This window comes from Eptatretus burgeri, chromosome 17 (genome assembly GCF_056783735.1).
Source record: "Eptatretus burgeri isolate ZD-2024b chromosome 17, Ebu_testis_v1, whole genome shotgun sequence".
Lineage (NCBI taxonomy): Eukaryota > Metazoa > Chordata > Myxini > Myxiniformes > Myxinidae > Eptatretus > Eptatretus burgeri.
The window spans coordinates 9,429,639-9,447,884 of record NC_140977.1 but is presented as its reverse complement, the minus strand read 5'-3'; the positions used below and the strand labels follow the sequence as shown (position 1 = coordinate 9,447,884).

Here is an 18,246-nt window from a genome sequence, read left to right as displayed (position 1 = left end):
GGATGACCAGCTGCTCCACCAAGAACTAATTTCCACTTTCAAAACATACTTTACCCACCGCACCTTTCACCACCTTTTGGACGCGATGGACTCTGACCCAGAGCTCACTGTTGAGCAGTGTTGAAAACAGTTCAACACAGCCCACTGCATCGGTGCCATCAAAGAGTTGCTGAATAAGGTGAGACCCTCCATCATCAACGCCTGTTGGCAAAACCTGTGGCCACAGGCAGTGAATAACTTCACAGGCTTTCCCACCAACAAGGAGAGGCATTAAATTTCTGGTTTGGCATGGCAGGTGGGAGAGGAAGGCTTTGATGACATGGATGCTGAGGAGTTGGATGATCTTATTGCCTCGCATGCAGAGGAGCTCACTGAGGAGGACTTAGACGCCATTACCAAGGTTTTTGAGGAGGAGGAGGACAGTGATGAGGCGGAAGAGGTGCCGAGGTCCAATTAAATGGTCAAGTACCGAGGTGAGGTGCTGTGGGACACGCGGGCAATTGCTGACAGGCTGTAAGACGCCGATGCGGTCATGGAGCGTTACCTCAAGTTCAAGAGGGGGTTGGATGATGTGATGCTCCCATACAAGGAGCAACATCAAAACCTCACCTGCATCGGCTTCAGTACCCTCACCTACATTCCTTTCGGTGCAAGACTCAACAGCACCCTCACCTGCATCGTCTTCAGAGGTGTTCAATTAGTTCACTGGATTTTAATTCATCATCATTTGAAAAGTTGTGCTTGTAGAAATAAACAATTTGAGTGTGCTGTGAGTTTGAAAGTCTGTTTGTGATGGTGTGTTTTGTGTTATGTGAAAAGCAGAAATGATTCTGAATATCTCTCAACATTTGGTTGAAAAAAATTGGTTGCCTCACCAACCCAAACCTGAAGAGGAAATGCATTCAGAAAGAACAGCACTCAGTGGAGCGCATACCTCTGCCAGAATGAACAGTTTACATTTGGTATCCCACCAAAACGTCGGATCTGGATCCAAACCTGAACCAAAGTCTAATTGGCTTGTTCTTGTCACCGACCAACTCATCCACCAAGTTTTGTCAGAATTCGTCCACAACTTTGAGATATCGTGCTGTACATCGTTTTTGATCCAATCTCTCAATGGTGAAGAATCACAAAAAATTCCAATACCCAGATCTGTATCTTCACCAAAATCTAATCAATTCGTCCTTGCCACACATGTAACCTGTCCAACAAATTCCATCCGAATCTGTCCACAACTTTTTGAGATATCCTGCTCACAGACAAACAGACAAACAAACAGACCGTGGTGAAGAAATAACCTCCATCCATAACTTTCAGTGGAGAAGGTAATAAGTTGCTTTGCCAAGACTACACAAAAAGTTCAAAAGGAAATGATTGGCATTGACTTCTGATGGTACGTTAAAGACACATGTGTTTTGAACAAGAGAATGGAAGTTATTGCCGTCATCCCTAACGATTCACGATTCCTGTTCAAACCTGTAAAATTGCAAGTGCAAAATGTGAACCTGCAAGCTAAACTATTAAAGCTGCGATTGTGAAGGAAGGAGGTGAAAAGCAGGTAAAACGTCGCCATGGTATTGCTTGAGGATCAAAACAAAATGTTTGGAGTGTGCACGAGAAAGGTTGCTGCTGTGAGAGCAAAGTCATCCGGGTCTCCGTGATCAGGAAGCCACGAACCGAGCAGACACCACCGGCAAGTAAAAACATATATTATAAAAACACCAACAACCTTTTACAGGTCCTTAAATATCCCAACACAAGCAAAATATGCATAACCGAGACGTGGTATTCATTTTGTGAAAAGCATTTAATCCTCAACAACTCTCACACCTCACCTGTTGGTGGTTCTTCCTGAAAAGATGCTTTTCCCACTTGGGGCTTTGAATTCCTAAAGAAAATAATGAAAAAATAGATTTTGTAAAACTGCACTTACAAAAATGTTACAAATACAATGCAATGGCAGAATGAAAATACAGTCAGGTCAGTGATCATGAAACCGCATCAGTTTGTGATGGGCACGCGGGCAGATAACTCGGAACCCGACATGTCTATAAAAAGACCACCGACGCCATCAACAACACTCACTTCTGGCTGGATCTGGACGCCACTTCTCTCTCCAAGTTTCCAGTTTTCCCTTCCTTTGGATTTGTGTCTGTCTCCATCTGCACCACGTGCATCCTCCGAACCCACCATTCCTCCCCACACCGAAGTCTCTCTCTCTATTTTGTCCCTCAACCCTGCTGTTATTCCCTCCTCTTTTTACTGTTCCTTTTATTCTGTTTGGTCATGACCTGTTCTATTTTCCAGCTCTTCCACGAGCCTCGACTTTGTATGCAAAAAATATTAAATAAAATAAAATAAACCAAGAAAGGCACTCTCAATGATCTGTCACCCTTCATGTTAAGTACCAGGATGACCGTTAATATCTGGGTCCAGATTCCAATCCAGGCTTGACAGGTCAAAGGAGAGTGTGAGCACGTTGAGGTACCCCAACCCCACAACCCCTAATCTATGGTACAGAAAACCATAAAGGAGTAAAATGTGATTGAGATGCGATGGGGTGAGGTTTCATCCTTCTCTCGAAAAGGAAAATCATTTTACATGTTTGTGTGTTTCACGACAAGACATCCTGAAGGGATATTTGTTTCATTACTTACGTGGAATTTCTGGCAGCGCCACGTTTCCACATAGTTTTAAATCTTCTGAACTTTTTCCTGAGGAGAAAAGGATTGAAAAGTCAATTTGTTACACACTTTGTGAGGAAGATGCATCCAAAAAAACGAGCTTCAATGTAACGTATTTACTTGAGCCAATTCCACAGGGAGACTTTCTGGGCTGAAGGCGATGGTGTTGCTTCATTCACAAAAACATCTGATGAATCTTGAGACCGATTCATCTTTGATTTCCTGAAAAAGAACAAAACTCTTCAATCCACAACCGAGTACAAATTTGCTAAACCAGATATCACACACATTCTCCATTTAAACAAATCTTTCCTTCAACTCATTTGCACTCCAATGGATCATTCCTCCACTCAACACACAAAAAACAACAAAACACGAGAGCGAGGTGGATGACACGACATCGTAAATCCCCACGCTTCCCACCGAAAGCAAGGTTGAAAGATGGGAAAAGACTCCACCAAGATTGATGTCAAATTTTCCGTTTAACCCTTTGAATCCGAGCGGCTGTTTTACCAGCCGTGATTCAAACTTCGATACAGCCGAGTGGTGGGTTTACCGGCCGCTATTCAAACCTCCATACACCCGAGCGGTGGGTTTACCGGCCACTATTCAAACCTCCATACACCCGAGCGGTGGGTTTACCGGCCACTATTCAAACCTCCATACACCCGAGCGGCGGGTTTACCGGCCACTATTCAAACCTCCATACACCCGAGCGGTGGGTTTACCGGCCACTATTCAAACCTCCATACACCCGAGCGGCGGGTTTACCGGCCACTATTCAAACCTCCATGCACCCGAGCGGCGGGTTTACCGGCCACTATTCAAACCTCCATACACCCGAGCGGCGGGTTTACCGGCCACTATTCAAACCTCCATACACCCGAGCGGCGGGTTTACCGGCCACTATTCAAACCTCCATGCACCCGAGCGGCGGGTTTACCGGCCACTATTCAAACCTCCATACACCCGAGCGGCGGGTTTACCGGCCACTATTCAAACCTCCATACACCCTAGCGGTGGGTTTACCGGCCACTATTCAAACCTCCATACACCCGAGCGGCGGGTTTACCGGCCACTATTTAAAACTCCATACACCCGAGCGGCGGGTTTACCGGCCACTATTCAAACTTCGATACAGCCGAGTGGTGGGTTTACCGGCCACTATTTAAACCTCCATACACCCAAGCGGCGGGTTTACCGGCCACTATTCAAACCTCCATACACCCGAGCGGCGGGTTTACCGGCCACTATTCAAACCTCCATACACCCGAGTGGCGGGTTTACCGACCACTATTTAAACCTCCATACATCTGAGCGGCGGGTTTACCGGCCACTATTCAAACCTCCATACACCCGAGCGGCGGGTTTACCGGCCACTATTTAAACCTCCATGCAGGCGAGCTCAAGAGGTGCACAAGCCACGCCTTCAAACCGCGTCACTCAGGGTGACGGGGTTTAAGAGCCACGCCTTCAAACCTCCGTAGACCCGAGCGGCCAGATTTCTCTGCAGGGAGCCGAAAATCCAAGGAGCTCAGTGTTCAAAGGGTTAAAATGTTTCTGTTTTGACTCCTGTGACCCAAAGTCCCCACCCTCGAGGGAATGAACCAGCGGACAAATCCAAAAATCGTTACACATTTCATGAGTCCCTAATGTTGATTGCATGTCCAACGTGACTTGACAAAGATGTTTAGAAATGTGTCCGTCATTGCATTTTTGTAATCTCACCTTTTGAACCCACCCCAGGGGCTCAGGGGCCAAAAATGATCGTCTTGCATAGTCTTGCCATGTGGTGATCATAACTATCAAGTTTGGTGGAGTTATACACAACTGTTTATGAGGAAAGAGAAGTCCTTCATACTTCGTCTGTCCTTTATACCATGGAGACCCCTTTTCAGACTCCTCAAACCTTCAGACCTTTATACCCCTGAAGTCCCTTGACTCCCTTTCCACCCATTTGAACTCATCACCCACTCTTCATACCCTTTCGACATGCGAGACAGCCTTAAACCCCTTTTAGACTGATTGGATCCTTGACCATTTTCCGCTTTTGACCCTTGAGACCACTTCAAACTTTTCAGACACTTCAGAATCTTTTCGACCCCTTAGACATTTATATCCTTTTGAGATTATACCCTTGAGAGTTTAGACCCTAACTACTATTGGAACGTACCCTTCAGACCATGTGGAACCTTTTCGACGCACACCAAACAAACGTGTGAGAGGGAGAGGGAGAGGGAGAGGGAGAGGGAGAGGAGAGGGAGAGGGAGAGAGAGAGAGAGGGAGAGAGAGAGAGAGAGAGAGAGAGAGAGAGAGAGAGAGAGAGAGAGAGAGAGAGAGAGAGAGAGAGAGAGAGAGAGAGAGAGAGGGAGAGGTGGAGAGAGAGGGGGAGAGTGGAGAGGTGGAGAGAGAGGGGGAGAGTGGAGAGGTGGAGGGGAGAGTGAAGAGGTGGAGAGGAAAGGAGAGAGGTGTTTGGGTGCGAGGAAGGGTGTGGGAGCAAGGATGGGTGGGGGAATGAAAGATTGAGGTGAGAGGAAGGGAAGGCAGACGTGTGGTGGAGCGTTAATTGTGATTCATACTGTTTCATCAAAATGATTCTGAACACAATAACAGTGAAGATGGAAACAAAATTACATCTGAAATCCATTTTCTACCAGTCATACTATAAACATGATCCGGAGACAAACTCCCATCTGGACACTTCCGGAGATACACTCCCGTCCAGAGACAAACACCACCCGGATGCATCCAGAGACTAACACCTCCCGGACACGTCTGGAGCCAAGCTGTCCGGAGACAAATACCGCTCAGACACGTCTGAAGAGAAACCACGCCCAGACATAATCACTGTCTGGATATTCTAAAGACAGAGACAGACAGATAGACAGAGAGAGGGAAGGGGAGAGTGAGAGAGGTGTGAGATGAGGGTGCTGAACTGAATGGGAGGGGGTAGAGCAAGGATCGGATGAAAAGAGAGAGGGGTGGGGGTAGGGGAGTTAACAGATTTCATATGTTATGCTTTAAGAAACACACACACACACACACACACACACACACACACACTAGTGGAGATAATATTGCACAAAGCAGTTGTTTCCCTGCATATTATGGATCAAATATTTGATGCAAGCAAATACAACCTGTTGCTTCACTGATTGGAATATCAAAGGGGGAGGGGGGAAGGGAGGAGGAGAGATGGGAGGGAGAGAGGGTGGAGAGAGGGACAGGGTCGTGGGGAAGGGAAAAGGGTGTTCTGGACCTGCGTTTGACAGTATGACTCGAGGGAAAGCAGTGGGGAGAGGGGGACGATCCCATTATATGAACATTGCTGGATTGAACGAAATTGGGTGTGTTTAAACAGCACGTTCAAACGGGTCATACTAAACAATGCACGGACACTGCCCAGAGACGTCCGTGTGGTGTGGAGGAGCTTTGGGAGGAAGCAAGCATGCGGGGGGGGGGAAGGGGAAATAGTATGAGGAGAGGGAGAGGAGAGAACAGCGTGATGGAAGTGGTGGGGAGGCAGCGTGGGGAGGAAAAGTGGGGGGTGGCCGAGTGAGGGACAGGAGAGGGGATGAGAAGGTAGCATGAGGTGAGGGGAGGGGAAGGCAGTGCGACACAGAGTGAGGGGGGAGGCAGCGTGGGGTGGGGGGGTAGAAGCAATGGGAGGAGAAGCAATGGGGGTAGTGGTGAGGAAGAGTGAGGGAACGGTCGACCGATTCCTTATTGTTTCCCTGAAAAAGAACAATACTCTTTAATCCACAACTAAGTGAGTCCAAATGTGCTAAACCAGATATCATACTCTATCTCCATTGAAACAAATATTCCCTTGAAATCATTTGCACGGCAATGGATCCTTCACCCAACACCACATAAAACAACAAAATACGAGAGTGAAGTCGATGTGACACGTCATCGTAAATCCCCACGCTTCCCATCTAAATCAAGGTTTAAATTAGGGAAAACGTTCCACCAAGATTGACCAAATATCAAATTCTGAGTTTAAAAATTTCCCGTTTTGACCCCTGTGACCCCAAGTCCTTCCTCCATCCTTCATACGTCGCCCAATGTTGATCACATGTACAAGGTTTCATGAAGAAATGTTTAAAATGTTCCCGTAGTTGAATTTTTTGGTGTTTGACCTTCTCACCTCATCAGGGTAGTGCTGGGAATTGTACTGTACTCACAGCTTCTTGCCATGTGATGATCATAACTACCAAGTTTGGTGAATTTCTCTCCAACCGTTTAGGAGATAGAGTGATGGATGGACAGACAGACAGATGGAGCCGATTACAAAAAAGTGTGTGGATAATTAGTAAATAAATTGATTAATTTAATTAATGCGGCTCTCAGCGCTGGCAAATGATTCATTAGCATGACGTCCTTTGATTGGACGGCCCTTAAATTGATGTATCACCCCTCAGGTAAATCAACAGGGTCCAACATGACCATTTACATCAGGGTCAAGATTCAAAGGTAACCCCCCAACCCTCCAACCAGGGTGAGGTTTAACCCTCTCTCACCAAGTGTTTCCACCGAAGGTGAGCAGACGATGTGTTTTCACCCCTGTTGCTGTCTGTAAAACACAATATCTCAAAAAAGTTGTGGCCGTATTCGGACCAAACGAGGTGGATGAGTTGGGTGTGTGACAAGGACGAATTAATTCGATTTTGATGAAGATCCAGATCCGACTATGAGAATTATTTTAGCGATTTTTCACCGTTGAGAGATCGGGCCAAACTAAACAGCAAGGTGTCTCTGCCTCGGGCCTGGTTTGAGGCTCTGCGAGCCCCTTGGAGTCTGACAAGAGACAGAAATGGTCCACGAGCTGCAGGCTGCCTGGAATTCAGCAGCAAGTAGAGTGTTGTTGTTGTTGTTCGGGTGGTGCAAATAAACGACACTTGCGCCTGCTCCAGGGCCGAGACCATCCTGCCAGCGCACTGAGCCTGAACTCGTGATGAAAAGAGAAAATCAATCAATGTTGTGGGAAAACCCACGGGAAATACCTTTGTCGTCTTTTCCTAAAGAATCAAAACATCTTCATGGATAAAATAAATCCCTGGTTAATCCTGAAGAAGATAAAGCTCGGAATTCTCAAACGCCCAATATTCACGGTTTTCCGTCTGCAGCGAACTCATTCAGAACAGGTTGCTCAGACAACGCGGTTAATGTGACATGACCGCCTCATTGTTACGTCAAACATTGTCGTCAATCAAGTTCCCCCCCCCCCTTCCGTCTCATTCAGAAGTGCCCCTCGCTAGACTGAGTGGCTTCCCTTCGCATACCCTTCGGAGGAATGCGCTCTCCCGAGAGCCCTTCGAGTTTCCCTCTTTCCCTCTCCCTGGTACTTTGTAGCCGCTTCTAACACAATTAATCCGTTGGAGAAGTTGTCACAAGAGGATCGAGTCGAATTCAAGTGCTTCCTTGATCGAGGGGTACATGGACATTAGCTGCACATGTGGGCCAGGCTTGTGAATGTGCTCTTGAGATCAGTCCATCATTTACCCAACACCTCATCACCCTTGCTCTCTCCCCAGGAAGTAAATGCACAAACTAAAAACAAGTGGTTCTCTCACTTTATGGTTCTTTACATAGAAGGAACTCACATTGATCTGTTATCTTTCATACAAAGCACCAGGATGACTGTTTATATCTGGGTCCGGATTCCAACCAAGGCGAGACAGGTCAGAGGAGAGTGCGAGCACCTCGAGATACCCCAACCCCACAACCCTGAATCTATGGTACAGAAAACAATAATTGAGAAAAATGCGATTGAGATACAGTGGGGTAAGGTTTAATCCTTCTCTCGAAAAGGAAAATCATTTTTCTTGTTTGTGCGTTTCACCTCATGACATCCTGAAGGGATATTTTTCCATTACTTACGTGGAACGTTCAGCAGCCCGACGCTTCCCCATCCTTTTAAGTTTTCTGAATCCATTCCTAAGGAGAAAAGGATTGAAAAGTCAATTTGTTACACACTTTGTGAGGAAGATCCATACAAAAACACGATCATCAATGTAACGTATTTACTTTAGGCGCTTCCAGAAGGAGACTTTCTTGACTGGAGTCCACGGTGTTGGTTCGTTCATCGAAACCTCTGATGAACCCAATGGCTCATTCACAGAAACGTCGAGTGAACCCAATCGCACGTTCACAGAAACGTCGAGTGAACACAATAGCTCGTTCATAGAAATATCTGATGAATCTTCACACCAATTCATCTTCGCGTCCCTGAAAAAGAACAATACTCTTCAATCCAGAACGAAATACAAATTTGCTCCACCAGATATCATACACATTCTCCATTGATACAAATCTTTCCTTCAACTCATTTTCACCACAATAGATCATTCCTTCACTCAACACCACATAAAACAACAAAACATGAGAGTGAGGTTGATGTCACGCCATCGTAAATCCCCACGCTTCGCACCGAAAGCAAGGTTGAAAGATGGGAAAACATTCCACCAAGATTGATGTCAAATTTTCCGTTTAATCCTTTGAACCCGAGCGGCAGGTTTACCGGCCACTATTCAAACCTCCATACACCTGAGCGGTGGGTTTACCGGCGACTATTCAAACCTCCATACACCCGAGCGGCGGGTTTACCGGCCACTATTCAAACTTCCATACACCCGAGCGGTGGGTTTACCGGCCACTATTCAAACCTCCATACACCCAAGTGATGGGTTTACCGGCCACTATTCAAACCGACATACACCCAAGTGATGGGTTTACCGGCCACTATTCAAACCTTCATACACCCGAGCGGTGGGTTTACCGGCCACGATTCAAACCGACATACACCCAAGTGATGGGTTTACCGGCCACTATTCAAACCTCCAAACACCCAAGTGATGGGTTTACCGGCCACTATTCAAACCTCCATACACCTGAGCGGTGGGTTTACCGGCCACTATTCAAACTTCCATACACCCGAGCGGCAGGTTTACCGGCCACTATTCAAACTTCCATACACCCGAGCGGTGGGTTTACCGGCCACTATTCAAACCTCCAAACACCCAAGTGATGGGTTTACCGGCCACTATTCAATCCTCCATACACCTGAGCGGTGGGTTTACTGGCCACTATTCAAACCTCCATACACCCGAGCGGCAAGTTTACCGGCCACTATTCAAACTTCCATACACCCGAGCGGTGGGTTTACCGGCCACTATTCAAACCTCCAAACACCCAAGTGATGGGTTTACCGGCCACTATTCAATCCTCCATACACCTGAGCGGTGGGTTTACCGGCCACTATTCAATCCTCCATACACCCGAGCGGTGGGTTTACCGGCCACTATTCAAACCTCCAAACACCCAAGTGATGGGTTTACCGGCCACTATTCAAACCTCCATACACCCGAGCGGTGGGTTTACCGGCCACTATTCAAACTTTCATACACCCGAGCGGCGGGTTTACCGGCCACTATTCATACCTCCATACACCCGAGCGGTGGGTTTACCGGCCACGATTCAAACCGACATACACCCAAGTGATGGGGTTACCGGCCACTATTCAAACCTCCATACACCTGAGCGGTGGGTTTACCGGCCACTATTCAAACCTCCATACACCCAAGCGGCGGGTTTACCGGCCACTATTCAAACCTCCATACACCCGAGCGGTGGGTTTACCGGCCACTATTCAAACCTTCATACACCCGAGCGGTGGGTTTACCGGCCACTATTCAAACCTCCAAACACCCAAGTGATGGGTTTACCGGCCACTATTCAAACCTCCATACACCCGAGCGGCGGGTTTACCGGCCACTATTCAAACCTTCATACACCCGAGCGGTGGGTTTACCGGCCACTATTCAAACTTCCATACACCCGAGCGGTGGGTTTACCGGCCACTATTCAAACCTCCAAACACCCAAGTGATGGGTTTACCGGCCACTATTCAAACCTCCAAACACCCAAGTGATGGGTTTACCGGCCACTATTCAAACCTCCATACACCCGAGCGGCAGGTTTACCGGCCACTATTCAAACTTCCATACACCCGAGCGGTGGGTTTACCGGCCACTATTCAAACCTCCAAACACCCAAGTGATGGGTTTACCGGCCACTATTCAAACCTCCATACACCTGAGCGGTGGGTTTACCGGCCACTATTCAAACCTCCATACACCTGAGCGGTGGGTTTACCGGCCACTATTCAAACCTCCATACACCCGAGCGGTGGGTTTACCGGCCACTATTCAAACCTCCATACACCCGAGCGGCGGGTTTACCGGCCACTATTCAAACCTTCATACACCCGAGCGGCGGGTTTACCGGCCACTATTCAAACTTCCATACACCCAAGTGATGGGTTTACCGGCCACTATTCAAACCTCCAAACACCCAAGTGATGGGTTTACCGGCCACTATTCAAACCTCCAAACACCCAAGTGATGGGTTTACCGGCCACTATTCAAACCTCCATACACCTGAGCGGTGGGTTTACCGGCCACTATTCAAACTTCCATACACCCGAGCGGCAGGTTTACCGGCCACTATTCAAACCTCCATACACCCGAGCGGCAGGTTTACCGGCCACTATTCAAACTTCCATACACCCGAGCGGTGGGTTTACCGGCCACTATTCAAACCTCCATACACCCGAGCGGCAAGTTTACCGGCCACTATTCAAACTTCCATACACCCGAGCGGTGGGTTTACCGGCCACTATTCAAACCTCCAAACACCCAAGTGATGGGTTTACCGGCCACTATTCAATCCTCCATACACCTGAGCGGTGGGTTTACCGGCCACTATTCAAACCTTCATACACCCGAGCGGCAGGTTTACCGGCCACTATTCAAACCTCCATACACCCGAGCGGTGGGTTTACCGGCCACTATTCAAACCTCCAAACACCCAAGTGATGGGTTTACCAGCCACTATTCAAACCTCCATACACCGGAATGGTGGGTTTACCGGCCACTATTCAAACCTCCATACACCCGAGCGGTGGGTTTACCGGCCACTATGCAAACTTTCATACACCCGAGCGGCGGGTTTACCGGCCACTATTCATACCTCCATACACCCGAGCGGTGGGTTTACCGGCCACGATTCAAACCGACATACACCCAAGTGATGGGTTTACCGGCCACTATTCAAACCTCCATACACCTGAGCGGTGGGTTTACCGGCCACTATTCAAACCTCCATACACCCAAGCGGCGGGTTTACCGGCCACTATTCAAACCTTCATACACCCGAGCGGTGGGTTTACCGGCCACTATTCAAACCTCCATACACCCGAGCGGCGGGTTTACCGGCCACTATTCAAACCTTCATACACCCGAGCGGTGGGTTTTCCGGCCACTATTCAAACTTCCATACACACGAGCGGTGGGTTTACCGGCCACTATTCAAACCTCCAAACACCCAAGTGATGGGTTTACCGGCCACTATTCAAACCTCCATACACCCGAGCGGCGGGTTTACCGGCCACTATTCAAACCTCCATACACCCGAGCGGCGGGTTTACCGGCCACTATTCAAACCTCCATACACCTGAGCGGTGGGTTTACCGGCCACTATCCAAACCTTCATACACCCGAGCGGCAGGTTTACCGGCCACTATTCAAACCTCCATACACCCGAGCGGTGGGTTTACCGGCCACTATTCAAACCTCCAAACACCCAAGTGATGGGTTTACCGGCCACTATTCAAACCTCCATACACCGGAATGGTGGGTTTACCGGCCACTATTCAAACCTCCATACACCCGAGCGGTGGGTTTACCGGCCACTATTCAAACTTCCAAACACCCGAGCGGTGGGTTTACCGGCCACTATTCAAACCTCAATACACCCAAGTGATGGGTTTACCGGCCACTATTCAAACCTCCATACACCCAAGAGATGGGTTTACCAGCCACACCCTCAAATATCCGTAGACCCGAGCCGTGGGTTTGCCGGCCACTCTTCAAACGTCCGTGCACTCGAGTGGCCTGATTTTTCTACCAAGAGCCCAGGATGGAGGAGCCGAAAATCTCAGGAGCTCAGTGTTCAAAGGGTTAAAAATTGATTCTTGTGACCCTGAGTCCCCACCCCCTGGGACATGAACCAGTGGTCAAATCCAAAAATCATTACACATTTCATGAGTCCCCAATGTTGATCGCATGTACAACGTGATGTGACAAAGATGTTTGGAAATGTGCCCGTCATTCCATTTATTTCCCCTTTTGACCCCACCACAGGGGCTCGGGGGCCAAAAACATCGTCTTGCATATTCTTGTCAGGTGGTGATCATCACTGTCAAGTTTGATGGAGTTATACAAAATAGTTTATGAGGAGAGAGAAGTCCTTCATACTCCGTCCGTCCTTTACACCATCGAGACCCCTTTTCAGACTCCTCAAACCTTTAGACCTTTATACCCCTGAAGTCCCTTGAGTTCCTTTGGACCGCTTTTACCTGGTCACCCACTCTTCACTCCCTTCAGACATGTTTGACAGCCTGAAACTCCTTTTCGACCGATTGGACCCTTGAGACCACTTCGACCTTTTAAGACACTTCAGATCCCTTGACACCCTTTCGACATTTACATCGTTTTGAGATTATACCCTTTAGAGTTTAGACCCGAACGGCGATTGGAAAGTCCACTTTGGACCATACGGAACCATTTCGACATACACCACACTTTTTGGAAAACACACTACCGTCTTTTTGGAAAACACAAACAATACCTTTTTCAGCAAGTAATGTGCAAACTCGACCCACCAACAGGGAGGGTACACTGCGTGTAGCAAGATCCAAACATTGTTATCAGAGGTAAAGTGACATTGTTCACTGTGCTGTTTGAAAGTAAAAGTTCATTCCAAGTTTACACAATGAGGTTATCCTCCCGCCATCACGTGGTAACTTCTTCAGGTTAGTCCAGGTGTGCAGCTTTACCAATTCCCGACTTACACACAGGTGGACTGATTGAACGACATGTTAACAAATCAAAACTCAATGAAACTCCACACTCAGGAATACAGTACAGACATCAATAAATCTCCGTGCTGTGTCCCTGCCTCGGGCCTGGTTTAGGCTCTTCGAGCCCCTTGGAGTCGGACAAGACACAGAAACGGATCACCATCTGCAGGCTGCTTGGAATAAAGCAGCAACTACAGTGTTGTTGTTGTTGTTGTTGTTGTTGTTCGGGTGGTGAAAATAAACTAAACTCGCGCCTGCTCCCGGGCCTCGGCCATCCTGCCAGCGCACTGAGCCTGTACTCGTGATGAAAAGAGAAAATCAATCAACGTTGTGGGAAAACCCGCGGGAAATACCTTTGTCGTCTTTTACTGAACAATCGAAACATCTTCATGGATAAAATAAATCCCTGGTTAATCCTGAAGAGGATAAAGTTCGGAATTCTCAAACGCGCCATCTTCACGGTTTTCCGTTCACAGCGAACTGTCAGAACAGGTTGCCAAGACAACGCGTTGTTGTGATATGGCCGCGTCATTGTGACGTCACACGTTGTCGTCACGCAGGTGACCCGCCCTCCCTCCTCAATGACAATGACGAGTTGAAGTGCAGTAACTATCGTAGATTCGAACTCGTGTTGGTGAGGAGAAAACACCAGAACGTTCGATCCGTGATTGTTTCCCTCGGGGCGGGACACACGTGATCGTGATTAAACCCTCTTCATGAAATATTTTATTAAATGTAAAACTTCCATTATCAACGTCCTGATGATGACTCTGTGTGTCTGGTGTGTTCCCTTGGATGATCGAATCTCTCATTTATTTCAAAAAATCTTCATATTTCACCGTTAAACCTGACGGTGTGTTCAGTGCAGCGTTGTGTTGTATGACGTCATGACGTAGCGAGGATCTGCGCATAATCAACGAATCCTTCACTGAAACATGGACATGAAGGGGAGGTGGAGGGGAGGGGAGGGGAGGGGAGGAGAGGGGAGGGGATGTGAGAGGAGGGAAAGGGGAGGGGTGAGGGGAGGGGTGAGAGGAGGAGTGTGAGGGGTGAGGGGATGGAGTGTGAGGTTGAGGATTTGGAAAGGGGAGGGGTGAGGGGAGGGAGTGTGAGGGGTGAGGGGAGGCACAGGGGAGGGAAAGGGGAGAGGTGTGAGGGGAGGGAAAGGGGAGGAGTGAGGGGAGGGAGTGAGGGGAGGGAGTGTGAGGAGTGAGGGGAGGAACAGGGGAGGGGTGAGGAGAGGGAAAGGGGAGAGGTGTGAGGGGATGGAAAGGGGAGGAGTGAGGGGAGAGAGTGTGAGGGGTGAGGGGAGGGAAAAGGGAGGGTGAAGAGAGGGAAAAGGGGACGTGTGAGGGGAGGGAGAGGGAAGGAGTGAGGAGAGGGAAAGGGGAGGAGTGTGAGGAGAGGAAACGTTAGACCGATTCCTCATTGTTTCCCTGAAAAAGAACAATACTCTTTTGTCCACAACTCAGTGTGTCCAAATGTGATAAACCAGATATTACACACAATCTCCATTTATACAAACATTCCCTTCAAATCACTTGCACGACAATGGATCCTTCACCCAACACGACATAAAACAACAAAACACGAGAGCGAGGTTGATGTGGTACACCATCGTAAATCCCAACGCTTCACACCTAAATCAAGTTTTAAATTTGGGAAAACGTTCCACCAAGATTGACCAGATATCAAATTCTCAGTTTACAAATTTTCTGTTTTGACTCCTGTGACCCCAAGTCCTTCCTCCATACTTCATACTGTTACAGATTTGGAAACCTTTTGTACACAAACAGCCAGAGTCCCCACAGTTCAGTTATTTCGATAAGTATGTGTATAGTTAGAATCCATTCCCTATGTCTAATCGGAATTTCGTGTGTGCGCTGTGAGTTATTTTATAGTCAGGTTTAATACATCTACTACAACAACAACAACAACAACAACAACAACAACAACAGTGGCACCGTCCCTCACTCAACCCGGTCGCCATTGCCCACGTGTTTTTGGCTGGGGGCGTGGGCGGAGCCTCCATCTCCTAAGATCGAGGCTCCGCCCGAGGAAGGGCATAGAGCGTTTCCTCCAGCCAATGAGCGAAGAGCGAGCATCACACGCACGCCCCAGCCAATGGGAAGCCAGCGTGCCAAAAGCTACGACAGAGCCTCTTTGGGTGGCGGGCCTCCGAGATGCCTCGACACCCCCCCCCCCGAGACGCCTCGTCCAATCAGGAGGCTGACCACCTCAGGGCTGGCTCTGCCTTAGCCAGATGGAGTGTTTGGCCCGACAATTAAGGCGGCCACTCGTCGCAGGACAACCCCTCGTCCAATCCGGAGGCGAGTCCTTCAGATCGGTACCCTCGACCCACGGGGAAAGGATAGGAGAAGGGAAGGGTCGTCGTCATAAAAAAGGGGAATAAGGAGAAGGGAAGGTTCGCCCTGTCGTGAAAAAAGGGCAAGAAGAAGAAGGAGAAGAAGCCTCATCTTGCCTGCTGGCATTCCCGTCTTCCCGTGGGTGCTCGTCTCGTTTGGTCCTTTCCTGTGCTGGCTGGTGTCCGTTGCGTCATTCCTGGTCCCTGGTGTTTGGTGCTGCGTTGTGGTGATGGGTTCGAGTCCTGCCACCAGACAAGCTCGACCAGACCGCACGAGGCGGACAGGTGCAAGAATAGGCTCCTACCCTCAGCTTGCCTTTCCCTCCCGAGCTGAAGGGCCAAATAAAGGCCGCCGCCACCATTTATTTGGGTGTGCGCGTGTGTGTGTGTGTGTGTGTGTGTGTGTGTGCGCGTGTGTGTGTGTGTGTGTGTGTGTGTGTGTGTGTGTGTGTGTGTGTGTGTGTGTGTGTGTGTGTGTGTGTGTGTGTGTGTGTGTGTGGCGCCAGTTTTTTTAAGTTGAACTGTTAAGTGCTTTTCGCTCACTGTACATTGCCTGCATTTCTTTTATTCGGATAACTCTGCTCTTTGTGTGCTCCCCTGCCCGATTATTGTTGATAAATAAACCCCCGTATTAAATGTTCCAGTTCGTTGTCCGTGTTTTCTTTCATTGGCCTAGCATGGTGTGGGTTTGAGAAATAGTGAGACCGTCGGTGCCGTTAAGTTGTCATTGGGTCTGACGGACTCTGCTAATTTCGCCCGGTTACACTGGACCGAGGTCGCTTGAGCCACCCGGTTCGACAGAGTCCGTTGAGGGTGTGACTGCCCCGGTAATTTAACGACGTGGGTACTTAGGTATATGGACCCAACCCTACGCCGTCAGAGAATTGGCGATCACGGTCTTTAAGTGACCCGTGACCTTTCGGACTTATCTGAGAGACACGACCTAAATTCCAGATGTTCGGTGGGAGACGACTCCACTGCTCCACCCACCAGTCGTTTATCGCCACCGAACCCCGGCCCACAACAATACGTCCCCCAATGTTGATCACATGGATAAAGTTTCATGAAGAAATGTTTAAAATGTTCCCATAATTGAATTTTTTGGTGTTTGACCTTCTCGCCTCATCAGGGTTGAGCTAAAAATGATACTGTACTCACAGCTTCTTGCCACGTGATGATCATAACTACCAAGTTTGGCGAATTTCCTTCTTACCGTTTAGGAGATAGAGTGATGGACGGACGGACAGACAGACAGACAGACAGACAGACAGACAGACAGACAGACAGACAGACAGACAGACGGAGCCGATTACAATAAAGCGTGTGGATAATAAGTAAATAAATTGATTAATTTAATTCATGGGACTCCCAGTACTGGCAAATGATTCATTTGCACGACGTCCTTTGATTGGACGGCCCTTAAATTGATCTATCACCCTCAGGTAAATCAACAGGGTCCAACATGACCATTTACATCAGGGTCAAGATTCAAAATAAACCCACAAAACCCACAACCAGGGTGAGGTTTAATCCTCTCACCAAGTGTTTCCACCCAAGGTGAGCGGATGTTGTTTTCACCCCTGTTGTTGTCTGTGAACACGATATCTCAAAAAGTTGTGGCCGGATTCGGACGAAACGAGGTGAATGAGTTGGGTGAGTGAGAAGGACGAATTAATTCGATTTTGGTGAAGATACAGATCCGACTATGAGAATTATTTAAGTGATTTTTCACCGTTGAGAGTTCGGGCAAAACTAAACAACAAGGTGTCCCTGCCTCGGGCCTGGTTTGAGGCTCTTCGAGCCCCTTGGAGTCGGACAAGACGCAGAAACGGATCACCATCTGCAGGCTGCTTGGAATTCAGCGGCAACAACAGTGTTGTTGTTGTTGTTGTTGTTGTTGTTGTTGTTGTTCGGGTGGTGAAAATAAACGAAAACAACAAGGTGTCCCTGCCTCGGGCCTGGTTTGAGGCTCTTCGAGCCCCTTGAAGTCGGACAAAACTCAGAAACGGATCACCATCTGCAGGCTGCTTGGAATTCAGCAGCAACTACAATGTTGTTGTTGTTCGGGTGGTGAAAATAAACTAAACTTGCGCCTGCTCCGGGGCCGAGACCATCCTGTCAGTGCACTGAGCCTGTACTCGTGATGAAAAGATAAAATCAAATATTAGGGAATGTTCTTTTGAACATATGAGTCCCCGAGGACCACCAGGTGGCGCCATGAATAGATACACAGCGGGAGGTGATGCCGCTCGGCGAGTAGATGTTGAGCAGCG

At 48.4% G+C, this 18,246-nt stretch overlaps 1 protein-coding gene across 1 annotated transcript in view; it reads right to left on the bottom strand.

The window, feature by feature from the left end:
- LOC147009263 (uncharacterized) overlaps nucleotides 1–14,140 on the bottom strand; it is a 30,859-nt gene extending 16,719 nt beyond the window's left edge. The window contains exons 1-6 of the mRNA XM_085862951.1: nucleotides 13,962–14,140; nucleotides 8,715–8,915; nucleotides 8,568–8,624; nucleotides 2,805–2,906; nucleotides 2,658–2,714; nucleotides 1,836–1,888 (exon numbers count right to left, since the gene is read on the bottom strand). Of these exons, the coding sequence (XP_085719077.1) occupies nucleotides 1,836–1,888; nucleotides 2,658–2,714; nucleotides 2,805–2,906; nucleotides 8,568–8,624; nucleotides 8,715–8,915; nucleotides 13,962–14,140 (649 nt within the window). The remainder of the gene's footprint in view (nucleotides 1–1,835; nucleotides 1,889–2,657; nucleotides 2,715–2,804; nucleotides 2,907–8,567; nucleotides 8,625–8,714; nucleotides 8,916–13,961) is intronic.
- Between the last annotated feature and the right edge of the window lie 4,106 nt (nucleotides 14,141–18,246).